General features: G+C 40.7%; 1 protein-coding gene across 2 annotated transcripts; it reads right to left on the reverse strand.

Moving 5' to 3' along the window:
- Window positions 1-3,221: 3,221 nt before the first annotated feature.
- On the reverse strand, window positions 3,222-17,104 carry LOC591362 (galactosylceramide sulfotransferase). 2 transcript variants are annotated; one of them, XM_790929.5, is made up of 5 exons: window positions 16,659-17,104; window positions 12,458-12,688; window positions 6,204-6,325; window positions 5,582-5,989; window positions 3,222-5,215 (listed from the first exon to the last, which is right to left on the reverse strand). In XM_790929.5, exons 2-5 carry the CDS (start codon window positions 12,658-12,660, stop codon window positions 4,317-4,319), a joined length of 1,632 nt encoding a protein of 543 aa, XP_796022.4. In that variant the 5' UTR covers window positions 12,661-12,688; window positions 16,659-17,104; the 3' UTR covers window positions 3,222-4,316. The 2 variants fall into 2 exon arrangements, with proteins under 2 accessions (XP_796022.4, XP_030838132.1); XM_030982272.1 differs by having other exon boundaries at window positions 12,458-12,686; window positions 16,650-17,104.
- Window positions 17,105-23,283: the final 6,179 nt, after the last annotated feature.

The raw sequence follows: 23,283 nt of genomic DNA on the forward strand, positions 1-23,283 counted from the left end.
TGCAAGCAGTGTTCGCATCCATCATTTGTGTTTCTCTCAGTAGGCCAATAGACCTGGGCCCTGTCTTACAAAGAGTTGATATCAATCACAACTTACTCGTGATTGATATCAATCGTAACTATGTACATAAGAGATAGGAAACTGCAAACTTACCATTGATTGGGATTAATCGCAACTCTTTGTAAGACGGGACCCAGTTCTTACATGTATTGAAATATTATTAGCGTTTCTTCTCAAAATGCCGAATGATTCACTGATGAACTCATATATGAATGGAATCCGCCTTGCAGACATAGTTTGTGCTTAGACATTTGCTCCAGTGATAATTGCTCCTGCCTTTCTTTCATAAAAAGTTTGGGTTGGGTTTTAGGTTTAGGGTTAGGTCCAGCACCTAAAGTCGCATACTTGGGCCCTGCAAAGCCAAGGTTTGTAATCGATTGCTTCATGGTAATGGCCAATCAAGATCATGGTTGCATACCCATATTGTTAACAAGGCTGACTTTTAACCAATCAGAATCGTTATTTCAATCAACAAACCTTGCCTCCCATCTATTACAAAATACTTGATCACACCAACGGAAGAAGATTCATATCGGAGCAAATTTCTAAACTAACTGTTGACCTTAAGTTATTAATGTGATTGCCTACATGAAATCGATGGAAATCTGTTTGGTGGAAACTTTGAGGTGACAGTTACTTTATCCCAGGTTAAAGTTAGGAATTCAATTAGTCAAGGAGCAGTTTTAGTTTGAGATTGTTTCATTCAACCAGAATATGAGATGGATAGTAACTCTGGGAGTATTGGATTGGAGGTGAGAGAGAGCATGGAGAGAAAATAGGGTAGGAGAGAATATGATGATGGTTTTGGAGAAAGGCGATGAACAGGAAATAGAGAATATGGTGGGGGGGGGGGGGAGTTTTTATGAGAAGTGGAAGAGTCTGAGGAGAAAATGAAATATGAAAGATATGAGGGTGAGTGTAATGGAAGAGAAGACATATACAGGATGTCAAAAGAAAAAGTAGTGGAAGGGAGATGAAGATGACTTGGGAGAGTTGAAGGAGAACAGAGAAGAATGATAATATAAAAGAGAATGTTATGACCAGAGAATATGAACTTATGAAGATGGTTGAAAGAGTTGAAGAGAAAACTTGGAGGAGGAAAATATGAAAAGTATACGCGAAGTACAAACCGGAAAACGTGGTGGGAGGAAGAATATTCATAATCCCCTCCCCCCTCTCTCCTCCCCCCCCCCCCCCCCCCCCCCCCCACTCTCTCTCCCTCTTTGTCCCTAGCTATTCTCTCGCATTCTTCAGCGATGTACATCAATTGTATTAAAATACGAAAGTGAAACTATTCAAAAATAATATTAGATTATAAAAAAACGTGCATCATAATTTCCCCCATTTGAATGAAAATCTCGTCACCCTCGCATGGTGCGTGTATGACGGACGGAACGTGCCAACATGACAACTACTAGTACGCAACCAACATCCATACATCTGTGCAACCATACAGCTACAGCCTACAGAACACATGTAAATGAAAAGTTATAACAATCTTATTCTGGTTTGTACAAAAGCATGAGCTGTATTTCAAATTTCTAGCACCATTTAAAAATTCACAATGTAAAAAAAGTGTGAAGTACAACTCATTTAAAATAAGATGTTACTTTTACATACGGTATATAGAATTAGATGTAAGTTCTTCAAAAATATAAAGATTCCCCAACCTACGGTGGTAACCTAACATAATGCAACTTTTGGATTGGGACGGGCGTATAATAAAATATAAAACAATATTTTGATATATTAAATCTCTACTCTAATCCCGATTTAATTGTTCACTATAAAATCAAACATTGGGAATTCATATTTCACGCTTTTGCATATATTTCAATATTGATATTACACGTAGTTTCGTTCCAATTACTAAGCATCTGAAGTACTGTACCGTTAACTATTTCACAAATATTGGATAAAAATGATAAACTTGTGTTCATTACACCTGTCCTATCTGGTAATGTACATATTTATATAACAAGATTTATACCCACAAAATAATTCAATACAAAAGACCATGAATCATAGATAAATTTCTTCTGAAGAATATAAATATCTATACAAAATGTGCGTAGAATAATTACTGAAAATCGACAACATTATGTCCCACCTCTAGAACCAGGCTGCAAATCCTCCTCCCCCCCCCCCCCCCCCCCCCCTCCACATATGGTCGCATTTACAATACGGGCGGGGAAGGTTAACCATCAATTATGAAAATCAGTGAGACTTCAAGATGAACTGAATCAGAGGCAGGGACGTAAGGCAGGTCTAGCCGTTTAGGCAAAGTCATCATGCGCGCGGGGTGGGGGAGAATGGTCTTACTGGCAGATGAAAATCATGATGATGATCGAAAACTAACAAAATCATCGATTAGTCGGGATGGTGTGACAGGAAGTCCTAACATCTCCCTTTTTGTTACCTTTCCCCTTCACTTTCCTTTCCCCTCTCACTTTTGTTTCGCCATTCGAGAAGGGAAGGACATGCTGTTTCCACACGGAGCTATAAGCTAAATCATGGAAGCCCATGCAGTCAGAGGTCGAGACGAGATTGCAGCCAACCACGGGCGGCGATTTCTTTTCATGACCGGAGGGGGGGGGGGGGGGGAGATCAAAAGCGAGGGACCAGTGGCGTAATGAGCAAAATCTTTCTTTTTTTTTGGGGGGGGGCAGAATTTTTTAAAAATCCGCATCACCACCACTCGTATAATTATGTTACATGCATGCCCCGCGGAACGTTTTCCAGAGTTGGGGGGGGGGGGGGGGGGGGGCTACAGTATTAATAATCAGGTAATGAATAGCGAGCGAGCGTAAATTTGCGTGGGGTACAGGGGCAAAGCCCCGGCGGTGATCAAGAGGTGGAGCCCCCGGATGCTCAGGATTTTATGCATTTAATTACGATCAGATGAGCGTATTTTGATTCCTTATTTGTGACACTGGCTGGTCACTAATTATTGGTGTGGGGTCGCCTCCTAAATATCAGGGGTTTAAGGCTTTAAATTATGGTCAGATGATCATCCAAGGGCCCGCTTAAGGGCCTTTGGTGGGGTTCCAGGGGGCAGAGCCCCCGGAGTTTTAGGCGTTTAATTATGGTCAGATGAGCATATTTTGATACCTCATCTTTGACACTGGCAGGTCACTATTCTTTCTTTCTTTCTATATCTCTTCAAAATACTTTTCCAAAAAATTGAGGGGGCCTGCTCCCCGATCCCGCCGCTACAGATGGTGATTTATGATTGTCAATACATGCTATATTTGCATAATCAATGTAATAAGCCCTGGCGAATAAGTGTAGAAAAAAAGGGAGGGGGGTAACATAATTTGCCACTCCAATTAATGCCCGTTGATCGTAATATTATGAGGCGTCATTTCGCTTGCGTTATTACCTGCGCCATGCAACAAAATGTTTGAAAATTCAATGTACCATATATTTGTTTAATTTTAAGGTCACAAGTATGATTGACACTGTCTAACCTCAGACAACGACGTATAGCCTATCATACGACGGGCAAATAATATACGTTGTATCTATCATCATCTTCCCATTCAATTATAACCAAGTCTACCATAATCACTTATGATTAGTAACCAAGCACCATAAATTACATTTATAATACTTCCGTTAAAAGGTTTGACAATCCATTTCCTTTCTTGTTTACTGCTGACGACCTTGAGTGCAGAAGTCTCGATCCAGGGATGGCACAATGATTCTCATCTCAATCACAATCTCAAAATGAGCCGTAATATAACTGTGATACAGGGGGGGGGGGGGTCCGGGATACTTATCAGCACTAAGGACGACTCGGTAAATAGTAAAGACCGAATCTTCTAGGAGAGCTCAACAATTGCAAATATTGGAAGAACGTCTTTTTAAACATTAATATAAGTTTCTCTGCTAGGAATGTGAGAACTAGTTTGTAAATAAGTACTTTAAGGTATTTGTAGACTTGAAATTATGTAGATGATCATGATTTTAGGACTATTTAGAGGGAATCCAGGCTAGCTCAGCACCATGCCCGACTCGGACCCGGTGGAAATGCCGAGTTGGCACCCCCGGTGTTGGCCCAGTGCGACGATAATCCACCCAATACAGCGGTAAATGATCTCTTCGAAAATTGGTAGCGGTCTGTTGTGTATTATAGGTAGCACTTGAACTCATTAAACCCCGTTGCCCTACAATGCCCATCGAGTTCGTTCTATAGTATCGAGTTATATCTGATGCACCTCTGAGTTATATAATTATAATGATGCTTTATAGACTCAAGGTGGTTTTTCTTGAGGATGGATCCGGTCAAGCATTGCGTCCAAAACCTTGACAGCCTTCTTCTCCGACTCGTCCTCGATATGCCACCATTTCTTTAACTCTTCAGCACCTTTCGGTGCAAAATAATAGTCCCCTTGCTTGGCCCGAATCTCCTCCGTAAAGGGTTTCTCGGACTTGATGATATCCCTGCAAGTACGATCGTTCACCGCCGATGCCTTCAGGCGATACGCAACAATGTTGATACCTTCGGGATGCCATTGAGATTCCTGGTCCTCGATATCATCTGCATTGGTTGCTTCTTCTACACAGCGGTCCATCAACCGCGCGTTCAAATCTCGCAACGTCCTAACGTCCTGCTCAATACGGGTGCGCCCGTACGCCTCCACTCTCTTCCAAAAGGAGTCGTTAAAGTACTGATAAAGCTGCATATCACCGTAGTTCCACTTCTCGATCTTGTTAGCGGTATATGGCGAAGTTTTATGTATCTGCTCTCTCGCGTTTAACTTTAGATAAATTATATCACTGAAGTCCCAGCACATCAAATCTTTTAATAGAATCAGAGATTCGTCAAAGTACTCTGAAATCAAAACAAAATGGAACCTGAGCTGCACTTCGAGGATGGTGTCCGCAATCTTTGTTTTGCTGTCCATGTCTTCCGGCTCTAGACCGAGATCGTAGAGGAGAGGGTTTCGGGCATAGCGGCGATGTACATTTAAGTCCGACGCGTTGTAAAATGCGTTTGGGTTCCTCAAGAAGGTATTAATCTTAACTAAGTGCGTCTGGTTGCCGAAGTCCTTACCAAGTCCCAGATAGGAGTAGATGGACTCGTAGAGGGTCAGTGGTGATCTCAGGATCGTGACGTAGAGGCTATCTCGAGGCATCAGGGTTGCTATATCTAGGAGGGAAAAAAGAAGATAATAGTTGAAGGTCAATAAAATTATACAAAGTGGTGCACAGGCTTACTACAGGCCTGTGTAAAATAATCATATAAACAGGCTGGATCCAGGAGAGCTTGGCACTATAGGCACAACTCAGACTCGACATGAGTGGATACTTTCATACTTAACACAAGAACTTTTTTGGTTTACTAAATTGGAGAAGACAGTCATGTACAACTGATGTATCTGTTTGGTTTTCGCCAATTTGTCTATTTGTTCTAATATTTTAATTGTTTTGTCAAATATGTCTGAATAAAATATTTAATCGTTAAATAAAAAGTTTGACTGAATGTTTGAAAAGTTGAGTTTAGTTTGGTTCTTGCCTGGAGCGCTGAACCTGGCATGGTGCGCGAACATGTTGAAGTGTTTCCCCCTCTCAATAAAATCCCTCGGGACGTCCCTGGTAGCATTAAACCGCCGTATCAGATCAAAGAGATGTGTCCTAGGCGGCAACAACAGTCGGAGATCGTTCTTGATTGCATGACGGAACATCATGTTCTGCATCGTCGAGCTCCCGCACTTATGGGTCTTCCAGAAGACCACATTGTGGCGAGGAAGACACTTTCCACCGTTCCCGCTCACGTCTTTTCGTACCGGGTCGGCGCTGAGGACCTCTATGGCTTTGCCGTCACGGAGATTTCGTGAGAGCTCTGTCTTTATCTTTTGTTGTGAATTGCGGTATTTGTTTTGAGACCGATATTGCTTCTCTGGCCCTCCTTGTACCAATCCATCTGCAGAAAGATTCAGAAATAGAGACATTAGGGAGGGGATGGGAAATTTAATCAATTGATTTAGTATCTTCTTTTAATAGTTCCCTATACTTACACCTCTTCACTCACTTTCTTTACCTCTTCCTTTATAATTATGTCCACTGAAATCTAATATAATTTTAATTAACCATTTAATATTTTGAGTGATACGCTACTGCCTTTCCTGTCACTTTACCTTTTTTCTGCTGACTGATTCCGAACCTACGCTGGTGGAGCGACACACCACTGATGACGTCATCCTTACGTTTCGGTACAGCATTGGACCAATCAATGGGCCTTGAGGCATTACGTATGACGCTGTATTGTGGTAGACAAAAAGATAAGAAGAAGGCAAATTTTGATTTACGTAATATTTAAAACAATCAGGCTAGTCTGTATAACGAATTGTTTAACTCAGTGTATTCACTTCACTCATATGAAAACTTTAAAAAGCACAATACTGAGATTTCGATAAGGTATTTAGTGTTGAGAGAACTGTGTCAGCTGTCTGAACCAACTTTTTGCCACAAGATCATGGGACCAACAGCATACAATCCTGACATTAAAAAAATACATCTTTCATTATGTATTTCCCTGTTTTGTCGGTATCATCAACCTTTTGGAATATTCTACCTTTCTAAATGTCCTATTTAATTTCATTGTTATGTACTGTAATACTCTTTTCACACTGGTTTTGCTTAACCCCGTACTTTGCTTAGCCCCGTACTATCCTTAACCCCGGACTATTTTTTGTGGCTTTTCTCACTGCAATTCCTTAGCCCCGTACTAGCCATGGCCATGGAATTCATTAATTCGCTTCACTGCGTAGTCCCGGACTATTTTTCGTTTCTGTTCTCATTCATATGCTTGGCACCGCAATTGCGGAGTTAGCAGGAGTTAGCACCACAATTGCGAGGTTAGCCCTGCTATTTTGCAGGGTTAGTTAACCCCGTACTATAGGTGGGGTTAGCCCACTTTGGTAAAAACGAGTCTGAACAGAAAGTGGAATAGGCTTAACCCCGGACTATAGGTAGGGCTAAGACCCCCCTTTAACCCCACCTATAGTACGGGGTTAAGCAAATTTTTGCCAGTGTGAAAAGAAAGTGGAATGAGCTTAACCCCGTACTATAGGTGGGGCTAACCCCCCCCCCCCCTTTAACCCACCTATAGTACGGGGTTAAGCAACATTTTGCCAGTGTGAAAAGAAAGTGGAATAAGCTTAACCCCGTACTATAGGTGGGGTTAAGATACCCTTTAACCCCACCTATAGTACGGGGTTAAGCAAAATATTGCCAGTGTGAAAACAGTATAAGTCTCACGGGTCGTTGGTCTAGTGAAACGTTTTTTTTTTTAAAGTTCAAGACCGAAATCGTCGTTATTACTGGAATGACGGTCGGTAGTGTCGGTAGTGAGCAATATTTTTTTTGTTCCTCGAAAATTTGAAAAATCGCGACCCCCCCCCCCCCTTCCCCTTGAGCGCCAGGGGGGGGGGATCTCCAAAAAAAGGTAAAATTACCGTGTTTTTACACGTTTTTTCCCGGGGGGGCCTGGATCCACCACTGCACCTCGATTGGTCTTATTCTTTTCATTGCATGGCTTTGTGCGCTTGTACCACGCCCTTTCGCAAGAGAATATGCTCCCCCCCCCCCTCCCCCTCCCCTCTAAAAATACACTCATGGCGCTCTTGTAACCGTTACCTGCAATTTGATTTGGTTTGATCAAGGAGATTCCTTGGTTGATACAACCTTCATTCTGTTTACACACTTTATTTTATGCATACAAAAAGTGTTTAATTTTGAGCTTCTAATTCCTCTCTATGCACACAGTCCAAAGGTCTTTGGGTGTGCCAAACTCTTTGTCAATAATGAAGTCTTGTCATCAGGGCGTGAAAGTTTAGTCTGTGAAATGAAAGAAGTTTACGTAACACAGACGACAGACGAAGGCCCTGGAATCAGGCTCGGAATTCAGTTTGGTCAGCGGAGCCACTAGAATTCAATATTTAGACAGTGATTAGTGGGAGAAGACCAACGTTTTGAGGCCCATGGGTAGATTACAAGAAAATAGAACCCCGACATAGAACATAACCTCGTTATTGCAACACGGGTCAAAGCATGAAATAAATAATGCCACATCAATAATAAGGGACATCGCTATTAAAGTCAAGGGAGAGGGGGGGGGGGCCTTCCCTCAGAAACTGATTCGTAAAAAAGGTATTTTCTATTCCTAACCAGCTTTTTATTTATTTTTCATAGAAAACGTACGTTTTGAGGTCCATGGGCAGATTACAAGAACACAGAAGACACCCTCGTCAATTGCAACACGGGTCAAAGCATGAAATAAATAATGCCACATCAATAATAAGGGACATCGCTAAGTCACGGGACTGGAGAGGGGGGGGGGCTATCATTAAAAAACTGCCCTTTCCCTCATAGACTGATTCGTATAGATTTGTATTCTTTTCCTAACCAGCCTTTTATTATTTTTCATAGAAAACGTACAAATCGTATGATAAAAGTAAAAAACGGCCGTTATACTTAACACAATGTGAACACCCTCGATCCTACCTCTCCGCACACGAGATATTTGCAACTTAGGAGGGGTAGGGGGGGGGGGACAGAACAGTACTTTCCTCACATTCTCTAATTATTGTCTATTACAATCATGCTTAATATCCCCAGGGACGTCGATAGGTGTCGGACCAAATTAACGACAAGGTAGCTGAAATTTTCCAACAAGCAGGTGGGGGGGGGGGGGGGTATCTCACACACTCCCTAGGGCCCCTCCCCCATTAGCGACGGGGAAAAACCAAGTTGCCTGTCAGCCATGATCAGACTTAATAATGTCTTCCTGTCTGGCCAGCCTTAAGTGGGTCATCCTTGATTCCCCGACAACAACTCACGATCAAACCAAGGAGGATATACCTCTTTGATCAAACACATGGCGACATGTTAACACTGTGCTACATTTTGTCCTTAAAGTTGATACTCTAAGCAAATAAATGTCCCTTAATTTGTTACCTACGGCAAGTATATGTTATTTTTAAGTTTTTCAATTACTTAGTATATCACAAAAAAATTCTGTCTACTCGAAATCCTCAATTGAAATGTCTAAAATATCCGCCTCTCTTTGCATAGAAAATCAGTCACGACGCTGGTCTACTATTTATGACCTCACGTCCGGGAGAGAGTATATTCACGTACCCGGATGTTCCATAGCAAACATGTGCAAAGTGATACGATTTTCTGCATATTTTTGTTTCAAAGGCTGAAAAGTCTAATAAATTATAATTCTATGTACAATTCTTTACCTTCCCCTAGTACTTCATAGTATTAATATCAATTCCCCTTTTAAAAATTATGACATATACATGCCAACGATGTGCTATTAGTCGATATTTTCACCATGTAATTTTTGTTTTGGTGTTGAAATCGGCCCAGGCACGGAGTGAACAGTAGCTGTCTACCCATGCACAGTTCATTACCATACACTACAGCGATCTCCCGATGGTTTCTTCTTCCTTTTTCCCATGTCTTTCGCCTTCCTTGGCCCTGAACATCCTTCATCTACCAATTCTGACACCGGTAGTCAGGAGCAAGTCTTTGTTAGTTGTTTTTCTTAGCTGGCAACGTCGCTTTCATTCTCTTGCAATTGCCGATAAACATATAACTAGCGCACGTACGTACTACTACGTACGTACTAGCAGCGCCTAAAGCAGCGGCTTGGTCTTACCTCCCGATTCTGCTCGCTCCACGAACGTTCATGCAAGAGCCGCATCACTCGCCAAAATAGAGGAAGCGCGCTTGCATGATCTCGTTCAAGTTTGATATTTTACAACATAAAATGTTTAACTGGTACTGTATCCTTTTTTGAGGCAGTCACACACATCTATGATAAGTACTATCATAGTTCTAGAACTATTCGTTTTTACAAAACTGCTCATGTTCATCTGATGACAATATAATGCATCCGCCTATTCATAAGTGCACGATTTAACTTTAATTCCTAAGCAGTAAACTCGTCTTAAATCTCTACCAAATAGGTGAATATGAGGATATAAAAAGAAATCAGCGACTGGAAAATGTTGCTTCGTTATTCTTCATTCAAATGAAAACAGAAAATCCATCAAATATACTCCTTAACAACAACAAATCTAAGCTCTGACAGGATAGCATTTACATAGGGATATCACTGCCATTCACTCTCACTGAGCCCATGACTCCCGTTCGTGACGTCACGGATAGAGGCCCGACTCTACGTGCACTTCCGGGTTTCAGACTTAGATATTTTGGTAGAGTTTACTCGAAAAAATTCATTATTCTAAACTTGTTTTGTCGGGTGGACACCATTTGGTGTTATTATGGGGGTTAAAAGCTTTCTATTTATGTAATTATCTCAGTATTTGGGATTGTCTTAGAGTATCAACTTTAAAGTCCCGCCATTTTCACTGCGCATTTATCTCCCAAGGCCCACCACATTCAAGAGTCAAGACGCACACACGCACTGAATTGCGCGGATGACGAAGACTGCATGCACAAGTCGTATCTATAAATAATGTCACATCAATAATAAGGGCTGTTGACAATAGTGCACGAGGCGTTATTTTGATTGCGTTAGTACCTGCGCGAATCGAGGCTGACGATATTTTACCTTGTCGGCTGTCCGCAAGAATAGAAGACCAAAAGTGCTATAAACGGACTCCGTGCGGGCAACCAAAGAGTTAACCAATACACACCATAATTATAACCAATGTCGGCACTGCAGCCACTGCTCATTTTGCATTCACTTTTTGGGGACGAACCAATACAATTTCACATTATTGTGCTTTATAGACTGTATAGGTCACTGACGCCGTCCTGAAATACATCAGGGAAAATTTATGACGCCCCATTCTTTCGATCAATAATTTGGAGGATGTCAGACTGTTTTGATCGGTGACAGGTGATTACAGATCATGTGACATGATGATGAGAAAGAAAGTTAAAGGTAGAGAGAGGGATGGAGAAAGAACTAAAGAAGGCTCTGGTGTGTGAATTACATGCATTTGACAGAACACCTGAGAGGGAGAGAGAGAGAGAGAGAGAGAGAGAGAGATTAATTGTTTAGAAGAAAATGTTGCAGGCCTAAATCACACACATTGTGTGAAAGATAATGTCGCGATAATGTGAACAGACCGTCTAGCAGGTGCTTACAATGATCATATTTTTGTCTGTCAAGTATCTAAAGTATGGAATGCCTATTTGACCTATTATACTTCCGTATCAAATACTTCCCTACTCTCAGTCTCCACCGCTTAACCCATAATGCGTTGTACCATGAAAAATAGGTTATTGTACCACGAATCATTTAGTAACAGTGGCCCCGCCGCTGACTTTACATACCGGACTTATGCTGAAAGGGGGGGGGGGGGGTGCTGAAAAGGCTCGTATAACAAAAGAAAAAGGTCTACCCGTATTGATTTTACACACCGGACTTATGCTGAAAGGGGAGGGGGGTGCTGGAAACACGCATATGCGTACCCTTAATAACACTGAGTGGGGGGGGGGGGGGGGCGGGGGAGCAAGAAAGATACGCAATATTATGTTGCTGTGTCGGGTCAGCTGTGTCGGTATTCTTGCTCAATCATCGTGTACTATCAATGCAGAAGTTTGAAGTCGGTGAGATGTATTATGTCGGTCGGCCGGCAATTTTTTTTCCGTACGAACTGTGGCTTTTTAACGGACAAAGAAACATTTTTGAAAATTCAGACAATGATTAAGAGTCGGTACAACGAATCGTCTTCTTTCTCTTAACATTTGATAAAACGTCAAAGCTCCCGCGCTTCGCGTGGGAGGGGGAAACTGAGTAATAATTTAATGAAACGTCAAAGCTTCGGCTCTTCGCGCGGGAAACTGGATTCAGACGAGGATTAAGAGTAGAGAATGGTAAAACGAATCGTATTCTTTCTCTAATAATTTAATGAAACGTCAAAGCTTGCGCGGGAGGACTGAATTCACACAAGGATTAAGAGTAGAAAACAGTACAACGAATCGTCTTCTTTCTCCAATATTTTAATGAAACGTCAAGGCTTTCGCGCTTAGCGCGGGAGAGGGGGAACTGAATTCAGACAAGGATTAAGAATCGAAAACAGTACAACAAATCGTCTTCTTTCTCTGATAATTTAATGAAACGTCACAGCTGCTGCGCTTTGCGCGGGAGGGGGGGGGGGGGAGGAACTGAATTCAGACAAGGATTAAGAGTGAAAAAGGTCTAGCGACGCCCTGCCTTCACCTATTGTATTTGAAGAAAATACCCCCGAGCAAATATCTGCTCTGTTGGGGCATGCTTCCCTTTGATTACCATTTCTAGACAATAAAGTCAGACGTTCTGAAATCAAATATCGAAAAGAAAATCACTAATTATTTTGTAAGATGAATAATATTTGAGAAAGTGATTCAAATCAATCACACTAACCTCAAACTTATTTGTCGGTCTCTCCTCGAGGTAGGGTTATCCCTTGCCTGGTCATCGACCACGGCTAGACGTCGATGACCGCCAATCAATGTTGTCACGAAGGAAGCCTGATTGTAGTTCGTCCATGGGAGATAGACGAACACGAGTAAGCTACATGCTGCGATGATAGCGATGATGAGTCTCCTCCGGGGCCAGAACCTCATCGTTGCTTTATGTCTGACCACGAGTTCTGCAACGAGAAAATAGAGACAAACCAGGTACCTATAAATTATTCAAAGAGAAGGCTGGTTTCTGGTTAATGTAAAAATGATTTGTGAGCTTTATAAATATTTGTATACCAATTTGGACAAAATACCATCGAAAATAACATCATCTTTACGATGTTCCACATCAGTCACAATATGTTTTGTTCTTAAATTCTATATAATACCATTTCGCATTATGTAACATCGTCTGTTATACCTCCTGATCCCGGCCAACATCGGCAATGGCTGAAATAAAACGTGAAAAGCGCTATCTCGTTTTTTCAACGGCTGGTTCAAAATAAGAATATTTTGGGGGCACCACAAAATATAAGAAATCGTTATATTTATGGATATTTCAGCCGTCTCTGTGCCGATTTTGATCTAAAACAGACGATTTTGTCATTTAAATGATATGTTCTTTCAAATATAACACTCAGTTTTCATTATCTCACCAAAAAAACATTTTGTGTAGCGTCCTCTGCAACAAAACTCAACTTTTCCTTCAATATATTGAACCTAAAGCATTGAACTAAGAGCATATACCATACAAAATTATGACTAAACAAGGACAAAAGATACCGGGAAAAAGAGACACACGAAGAAATTAGACTCAATGAAAATCATTTATTTCCGTGTAACATTATCTTGATATAAATCGTAAAAACGTTGCACATGAAATTAAATCGACATGCATATACAAATAGCCAGGCCTACGACTGTGATGTGGAGGAGGAGGGGGGGGGGGGGGGGGGGGACGTCGATATTGTTATACATGTCCGGTTTTTCTTCTTTGATTTGATTTCTTTTTTTACCAACAGCAATACATACATTTCAATTTCAAGAAAGCCATGCGTATATGTACTAATAATTCTTCCTATCGCGACCACACCAATCCCTTGTTTTCAAAACTAAAAACTCTAAAAGCTGCTGATATACATTTTCTACCAATAGCACTTTTCATGTTTCGCTTACAAAATGGTCTACTACCTTCATACTTTCCCCCATTGTTCAATTTGAATAAAACCATCCACTCCTACCCTACAAGGCAAACTGAAAAATTCCATTTAAGAAATCCAAAAACCGCATTGGCTCTCAAATCTGGAACTCTCTGCCCATTGTAATAAGAAACCTTAGGACATTGTATTCTTTTAAGAAAGCAGTTAAAACTATGTTATCGTCTAAGTATTGATCCTATCGTGTGTAATTTTACTGTAGTCATGTTCGTGTGTACATTGACTGTATATTCAACAATGATGTGTAATCGTCCATGACCTATAGCATCGTTTACCCATTCATGAATGAACCTGCATTCAATCAGCAGATGTATGAGATTTATTGTATTATTACCAACTAAACGCTCCTTCTCTCTCCTTTCCTTTTCTTCTCTGCAAGTCACACTCTTTTTTATTTATATTTTGTTATTGTTGTATCTAAGTTGAGGGCTGCGGGCACGTCAAGCTACTCTTCTTATTTCTGTAGCCCTCCTGCATCTAATGTATGTTAATTATGCATTCAATATATTTGTTTAATTTCGTTTATTATCTGTATAAAATTATATACACTTAAAATATTGTATCAAACCATATAATGTTCATGAAAATGTATGATGAAAAAAAAGGGAAAAAAAGATTCAGAAACCAATAAATCAAATCAAATCAAATCAAATTTCCTTTGATATTATCTTTGTATGGGTTTCAACATGGAATATAATACATACGAAATGACATCGGTATAGCCAGGCTCTAAAAAGAGGAGGGGGGGGGGGGGGTTGCTGGAAAATAAAATCCGTGAAGAAAAAAACATCATCCTGAAAGACAGACTAGCCATGGGTCAAGCAGGTTCACATGGAACACATATCCTCACTGATGAATTCCAGAAGCTATACCTTTCGTCACACTCTCCTCGAAGTGGAAATTGACATTTCCTACCGTGCGAGGCCGAAGGACCAAACTATATACGTCTCATCGTGTACAGCATATTCACATTGGCAATTTGGCAGCACTGACAATCACAACATAATAATGTTACAACTATATTAAACGAGGAACTAAATAATATATTATATTAGCAGCGACTTCAATTTATTATTGTAATCGGGAAGTAGTTTCATTAATAACATAGTATAGTAATATTATCATTATTGTATAATTAGTATCTTTATAATAGTAATGGGGTTGGTATTATAGGCAAGAATGCAATAATATCCCAACTTTGCAAGCGCGTGAACGTTACGACTTACGATGTGACAATTTTGCGCATAAAAGAAGAAATTAGCATTATCATTTTAAATCATTGATATATTACGGACCTCTATTATTGTTACTTCCTTATTCTATTTTGTACAGTCTGTCGTGAATCACTTTTTCACATCTTGTTTCCCTTACATTGGTAATACAAAACTATTTCCTTTGCCTTCGAGGTTGTCTATAATAACATTATGTATTGTGAGTGCTGTACGTATTGTATACAAAATGTAAGGGTTATGGAGGCAGTAATGATACAAAAATAATGAAGGAATAAATAATAAAAGAATAAATGGAAATGGAAGGATAAATAGATAAACTCATGTAAGGCTTAGTGAAAACATTGTGTATTATTGCCTAATATCATGTATCGAAATGAATTAATGAAATCGAATTTCATTTAAAACATTGTCTAAACATTAATCATAGTTTTTGTTGACAGCAAACCAAGGCAAATCCCTCTATTTTGTTTCGTTTATTCTCCAAACATTGCGTCCTTTTCCCTCCTTCTCTCTCTCTCTCTCTCTCTCTCTCTCTCTCTCTCTTCATCTGGAATATTGACACAACCCAATCAACTGATATTCTCATAATTATATGAAATATATATGAATAATATTAAATGTATCATCATCAACTTGTTATTTATAATGGCAAGCTCCTATATATAGAACATCAGTTGATATGGTCTCAAAGTATTTTCTTCTTAGATGTATATCCTTCTTCTTCATTTCCTCTCCTAATTCTTTCTTTGTGTCCAAAGATTTCTACCCAGTATAGTACCCACTCCTATTTCTTGTCATTAATTGAGATGATTCTTTTTCTAACATTTTCCTTGGTCTATAATATATACATATATATATTTCTTCCTCATCTCTCCCCATTCCTTTTCTTCATTTTATCTGATTTTAACTTTTTCAATGGCTTCCTTTAAATTCCTTACCTCCTTGTTTCCCTGTCCTTCTAAATTTATTTGTATAATTAATCTTCTTCTTCACTCCTCCTTCTTCGTCACCATCATAATACGTGGGTTCGTTTGTTTTTTTTAATATTTTTTAATTCACCCGTTTTACTTCCTCAAGGCTTACCCCACCTCTTCCTCCTCCCCTACGTCTTCTTCTTCTCCTCATTCCTCTCCTCCTCGGCCTTCTTTTCCTTTCCCTTCATAATCATTGGCTTCTTCACATTTTCATCAAGTGTTGCTCTTTCATTCATCTGTTTCACAATGTTATTCCTCCTCCTCCTCCCCTATATTTCCCCTTCTCTTTCCTTCTCCTCGTTTCTTCTTCTTCATCTCGCTCTTGCCTTATACAGGCTACACTTTATACAGGCATAATGTACAAAATTGACACTACGATACATAGTAAAAAAAATATACATATATCTTGTACCTTGTATGTTTATCAATCTTAGCAAAGAGCAACATATTACAATGACATTATGTTCCTCAGACCAAGGAGCTAATTATACCAGCAACAACAACAAACCAGCAAAAGAAAATGTCTTGTATGTTTATCAATCTTAGCGAAGAGCAACATATTACAATGACACTATGTTCCTCCATGGAGTTACTAGCCCAAGGAGTTTATACCAGCAACTATGTCTTGATCGGACACAGTCACAGTCACGGTATATTAATAATATACAATATTGACACACAGTCACAACGATAATAAGTCCTGTTATAGTCTGGATAGACAATCTTACCTTAGGGCTTAGACGAACGAGAGAGGTGCCATCAAATACAAAATATCAAGATTTTCGCGAAACAACATCATGAACACTGATCTTCAAAAGCACTACACGGTAGTGTATCAGACTATTATTCTATGTAAATACCACATATTGGCCTGTAAGGCATACAGATTACAGTACTACTTCATTGTGTGTGTATATCTCCGTGTGCAGTGAAAGAAAGGAGCGTCACTGTATAAGCTCTCTTCATCTGGAAATCGGATTATCCTTTTGAGATCGAGAAAGTCATAAAGGCGCTGTTTAGAAAGCGAAACCATTCATGCACATCATCGTTGTTACTTAAAACAGGACACAATCCAGCAATGCAAAGAACGTATATCTCCAAATGAATTAACAAACGTACGCCACCATTATAAAACTTCCTGAAAATCTTGAGCCTTCGTCCCGGACTTTCGCGTTATTGAGAGCAGGCCTATAGCGTACGAGGTATCAATGCAGTGTTTTTACTCCTTGAGGGCTATACATACTTCATAGGGCACTTCTGTAACTTGATTTGGCCCCTGCCCTTGGCCGGGATTGTGGGTGCATGGTTCGTAGTAGGTCCATGGTGTGTGTGTCTGTGGGGAGGGGGGGGGGGGGGTCGGTATATTCAGCTGTCGGTTTGGATAGGGGCTGGGGAGGGGCTAGATTTGAATGGATGCATGTTCTTCCAAGAAATCTCTGATTATGCACCAAAATAATTAAATTCAACACAAGTATTCTTCTTTGGCGTTATCTAAGGGTTGCCAAATAACTCTTTAGCATTGTCTCATGTGAAACTATCTGTTTCTAAAATTGTAACAGGACATAATTGCAGGTGTAAATTCACCAGAAGTATATAGTCTCACAAAATATAAAACCCACTGATCTCTTTGTAAATAGATCAGACTGCTTCTCGGATGGAACGTGAGATGACGCTATTCTATTAAAAAGTCGCGAGCTGCTCTGATTATTGGTTGCGTCTTGCCATATTACCATTATACATTTTTACCCCAAAATACTTCTCATTACAAAAAAAATGCTGGTATCCAGTGTCATTTTATCAAAATAATAAGCGGATAAACTGGGGGAAAGGAGGACCGATACCGTCCAAATTCATAAACTCTAAATCTCTGTTGGCAATAAAAGGGACTGTTCTTCCAACATGCATTTTATCAATGTTTTTCAGCGTTTTTTAAGTATTTGTCATAAGTCAAGACTTAAAATACGAAATATTGCACATCGTATAAAACTAAAATTCTTTTCGTTTCTTTGATTAAAAGTGTTTGTCATCTTATTCATCGAGTCTAATGGACCGATCTAGAACATATATTGACGAATTGATTAAATATAGCTTACATGCATAAACCTATTACGAGTAGGCCTACATGTAACTTGACACAATTATAATCTTTACAAAATAGAGCTCAATTTTGAAATTAGATTGTTTTGAAATGTCAAAAACTGTAGAGGGGAGCCGATTAACTTGGGGAGGAAACCAAAACTTTGAGGGCATTTTGAGAAATCCGAGCTTGGAAATTGGGGCAGCTGTGATTATGTTTAAGGGGAACACCGCTTTACCTTCTCATGTGTCACTAGAAGTCAGTCTTTTATTGCTAGGCCACCAATACCATCATCACCATCACCATTATCACCACCATCATCACGATCACCATCACCATCGTCCTGGGGCGTCACTAGACCTTTTTCAGTGGGGGGGGGGGGGGGGGGGGGGGGGGAGGGGGGGGGTGGGGGGGGGGGTGTAGAGGCCACCGATTAACTAGCCACCAATTACTGATAAATGTATTAATGCCAATGTCCCAATGTCTACAAATTAAACCCTATAAACCCGTGGCCAGGAGCTAAATTATTTTTCAGTTTTCCCCCTCCCACGCGAAGCGCGGAAGCTTTGACATTTCATTGAAATGATTCGTTGAAGCTTTCTCTATTCTTAATCCTTGTCTGAATTCAGTCCCCCCCCCCCCTCCCTAGCTTTGAGGTTGCATTACATTATTGCTCTTAATCCATGTCTGAATTCGATTTTGCCCTTCCCACGCGAAGCGCGGAAGCTTTGACATTTCATTAAATTGATTCGTTGAAGCTTTCTCTACTCTTAATCCTGTCTGAATTCAGTTCCCCCTCCCAAGCTTTGAGATTTCATTACATTATTGCTCTTCATCCATGTCTGAATTCGATTTCCCCTCCCGTGCGGAAGCTTTGACGTTTCATCAAATCATCATAAAGAAGACGATTCGTTATACTGTTTCGACTCTTAATCCTGTCTGAATTCAGTTTTTCCCCTCCCGTTCACGTTTCATTAAATTATTATAGAGAAAGAAGACAATTCGTTGAAGCTTTCTCCACTCTTAATCCTTGTCTGAATTAAGTTTCCCCCCTCCCGCGCGAAGCACGGAAGCTTTGACGTTTCATTACATTATTACTCTTAATCCTTGTCTGAATTCGATTTCACCCCTCCCGCGCGAATCGCGGAAGCTTGACAATTTATTAACTCATAATAGAGAAAGAACTTCAAAGAAGACGACTCGTTGTACCGTTCTCGACTCTTAATCCTTGTCTAAATGAAGTTTCCCTCTCTCGCACGAAGCGCGGAAGCTTTGACGTTTCATTGAATTATTATAGAAAGAAGACGATTCGTTGTACCGACTCTTAATCACTGTCCGAATTTTCAAAAATGTTTCTTTGTCCGATAAAAAGTCATAATTCGTAGGGAGAAAGAAAATTTCCGGCCGACCGACATAATACAAGGCTCACCGACTTCAAACTTCTACATTGATAAAAATATTATAGTACACGAGGATCGAGCAAGAATACCGACACAGCGGACCCGATACAACAACATTATCTATGCGTATCTTTTTTTTGCTCCGACTCCACCCAACATCCCCCCTCTCTCTCTCTCCCTCTCTCTTACTCCCACCCCTCTTCTCTCAGGCTCTTAGCCTCTTACACCCCCTCTCTCTCTCTCTCTCTCTCTCTCCTCTATTTCATCCCCCGTTTCTTTCCTCTCTTTCCTCCATTTTCTTTTTTCTCTTTCTTTCTTCTCTTCTCTTTCCTTTCAGCTTTTCCTTCTCTATATCCCCCTCTCCCTTTTCTCATTTTCCCCGACAGCAGCGCAATATTACCGACAAATTCAGGGGCGTCGCCAAAGGGGGGGGGGGGGATGTGGGGGGTGCAACCCCCCCCCACCTGTCAGGATATTGTCGGTAAAATTGCGCTGCCGTCGGGAAAAAGAGAAAAGGGGGAGGGAAAAAAAAGAGAGGGAAAAAAAGAGAGGGGAAGGGAAAGAAAAGAAAAAAAGAAAAGGAAAAGAAAAGAAAGAAAGGAAAAGAAAAGGAAAAGAAAAGAAAGAAAGGAAAAGAAAGGAAAGAAAGGAAAAGAAAGGAAAGAAAAGAGAAGAAAGAAAGAGAAAAAAGAAAAAGAGGGGGGAAGAGGAAAGAAAGGAAAAGAAAGAAAAGAAAGAAAAGGAAAAAAAGAAGAAAAAAGAGTGAAAGGGAAACAAAAGAAACGGGGGATGAAAGAGAGGAGAAAGAGGGGAGGTAAGAGTCTGGGAGAGGAGGAGTGGGAGTAAAAAGAGAAAAGGGGGTTGTTGGGTGGAGTCGTCTCGTCGAGGGAGCAAGAAAGACACGGGTAAATATGTTGCTGTGTCGGGTCAGCTGTGTCGGTATTCTTGCTCGATCCTCATCAATGCATAAGTTTGAAGTCGGTGAGATGTATATTGTCGGTCGGCCGACAAGTTTTTTTTCCCTACGAACTGCGACTTCTTATCCGCTGTGACGACTTCCAGAGTAACCAACTACAATACTTGTATTTTCTCGAAGTTTCACTTTCCTATAATATCAGCTAAAGAAATCAGAGGTTTAAAATTTTCGGGGAAACTAAATTCAAACAAGGTTTAAGAGTCAACAACGGTACGACGAATCATTTTCCTTTCTTTATATTGTGATGAAACCCCAAAAATTCCCGGAAGGGGAAACTTCATTTAGACGAATCGAGAACGGTACAACAAATCGTGTTCTTTCTTTAATAATTTAAGGAAACGTCAAAGCTTCCGCGCTTCGCGCGAAAGTGGGAAACTGAATTTAGACAAATAGGGCTTACTAAAATTCGAAAACGTTACAACGAATCGTGTTCTTTCTCTAATAATTTGAGGAAACGTCAAAGCTTTCGCGCTTCGCGCGAGGAGGGGAAACTGAATTCAGATGAATAGGGCTTAATAATAATAAGATTCGAAAACGGTATGAGGAATCGTCTTCCTTTCTCTATATTGTGATGAAACGCCAAAAATTTCCCGCTTCGCGCAGAAGGGGAAAACTTCATTTAGACGAGTTGAGAACAGTACGACGAATCGTCTTCTTTCTCTAATAATTTAAGGAAACGTCAAAGCTTCCGCGCTTCGCGCGAGGGAGGAAACTGAATTCAGACAAAATTAATAGGGCTCATTTAGAGTCGAAAACGGTACAACGAATCGTGTTCTTTCTCTAATAATTTGAGGAAACATCAAAGCTTTCGCGCTTCGCGCGAGAGGGGTAAACTGAATTCAGATGAATAGGGCTTAATAAGATTAGAGAACGGAACGACGAATCGTCTTCTTTCTCTAATAATTTAAGGAAACGTCATAGCTTCCGCGCTTCGCGCGAGAGGGGGGAAACTGAATTCAGACACAATTAATAGGGCTTATTTAGAGTCGAAAACGGTACAACGAATCGTGTTCTTTCTCTAATAATTTAAGGAAACGTCAAAGCTTCCGCGCTTCGCGCGAGAGGGGGAAACTGAATTCAGACAAAATTAATAGGGTTGATTAAAAGTCGAAAACGGTACAACGAATCGTGTTCTTTCTCTAATGATATGAGGAAACGTAAAAGCTTTCGCGCTTCGCGCGAGAGGGGGAAACTGAATTCAGATGAATAGGGCTTATTAAGATTCGAAAACGATACGACGAATCGTCTTCTTTCTCTAATAATTTAATAAAACCAAAACTTCCGCGCTTCGCGCGGGGGGGGGGGGGGGGAAGCTTCATTCAGATTAGCATTAAGAGTCGAGAACAGTGCACCGAATCGTCTGCTTTTTCTCATAATGTAAGGAAAAGTCAAAGCTTCCGTGCTTCGCGCGAGAGGGGGAAACTGAATTCAGACAAAATTAATAGGGCTTATTTAAAGTCGAAAACGGTACAACGAATCGTGTTCTTTCTCTAATGATATGAGGAAACGTCAAAGTTTTCGCGCTTCGCGCGAGAGGGGGAAACTGAATTCAGATGAATAGGGCTTATTAAGAGTCGAAAACGGTACGACGAATCGTCTTCTTTCTCTAATAATTTAATGAAACGTCAAAACTTCCGCGCTTCGCGGGGGAGGGGGAAGCTTCATTCAGATTGGGATTAAGATTCGAGAACAGTACACCGAATCGTCTGCTTTTTCTCATAATTTAATGAAACGTCAAAGCTTCCGCGCTTTGCGCGGGGGAATACTGCATTCAGAAAAGGATAAACAGTCGAGAATGGTACAGCAAATCGTCTTCTTTTTTTTAATAATAATTTAATGAAACGTCAAAGCTTTCGCGCTTCGCGCGGGAGGGGGGGGGGGGAACTTCATTCAGCCTAGGATTACCAGTCGAAAACGGTACAATTAATCGTCTTCTTTTCCTAATAATTTAAGGAAACGTCTAAGCTTCCGCGCTTCGCGCGGAGGCTCATCACCCACACCCCCGGCCCCCCCACTCAGAGGTCGGAATGACCGCATGCGTGTTGCCAAAATGTCCGGTAAAGGGGTACTTTTCGTGCGACAAAGTCCGGCCCGAGATTTGTAAAAAAAAAGGGGTGTATTTGACTTTTCACCCGGAGATTTCTTTAAAAAGGGGGTGTTTTTCTTTTTTTCTCTCATCTCTTTGGAATCCTGAGAAATTATTCCGAATTTAGGGGGGTACATTGAGCATTTTTCCTGATTTAGGGGGGTCTCCAAGGCAGGAAAAGCCCGCAAAAAGCCCGCGAAAGGGGGGTTCGGAAATGTTGGCAATCCTCAGATAGGGGGTGCTTTCAAAAAGAGGGTACGAGCATATGCGTACCCTAAATAACACTGAGTGGGGGGGCCGGGCCCACACCCCCTTATGAGCGCGCTTTTAAGTGATTCTCTTGCTCACTACCGCCCCTCCCTAAAATAAGATCCTAGCTCCGCGCCTGCATTAAAATATATAGCTATGATGCTGACTAAATTTAAGAAATAATTCGTATATTAATATCGTCGAGGAAAATGCGCATATGCAAGTACTATAGATAGTCCATAGGAAAAACAATTTAACCTTCGGCCCCAGGTTTATAGGGTTGACTTTGTAGATATTGGAAATTTAATTTTGTCGGTAATTGGTGGCTACTTTTGTCGGTAATCGTTGGCCTCTACACACTGAAAAAGGTCTAGCGACGCCCCTGCCGACAATGGGGGTAGGTGTTGCACCCCACACCCCTTAGCGACGCCCTTGCCATCATCACCATTATACCGTCATGATGCTTCATCAATCACCATCATCACCGGTCAATGCGGTCATCACCACCATCATCATCACCATGCACCACCAACACCCTCACGCTTTTTTCTTTTTTCTTTTTTCTCTTTCTTTT

The sequence above is a fragment of the Strongylocentrotus purpuratus genome, unplaced genomic scaffold (assembly GCF_000002235.5).
Source record: "Strongylocentrotus purpuratus isolate Spur 01 unplaced genomic scaffold, Spur_5.0 spur5_scaffold_12, whole genome shotgun sequence".
NCBI classification, from domain to species: Eukaryota; Metazoa; Echinodermata; class Echinoidea; order Camarodonta; family Strongylocentrotidae; genus Strongylocentrotus; species Strongylocentrotus purpuratus.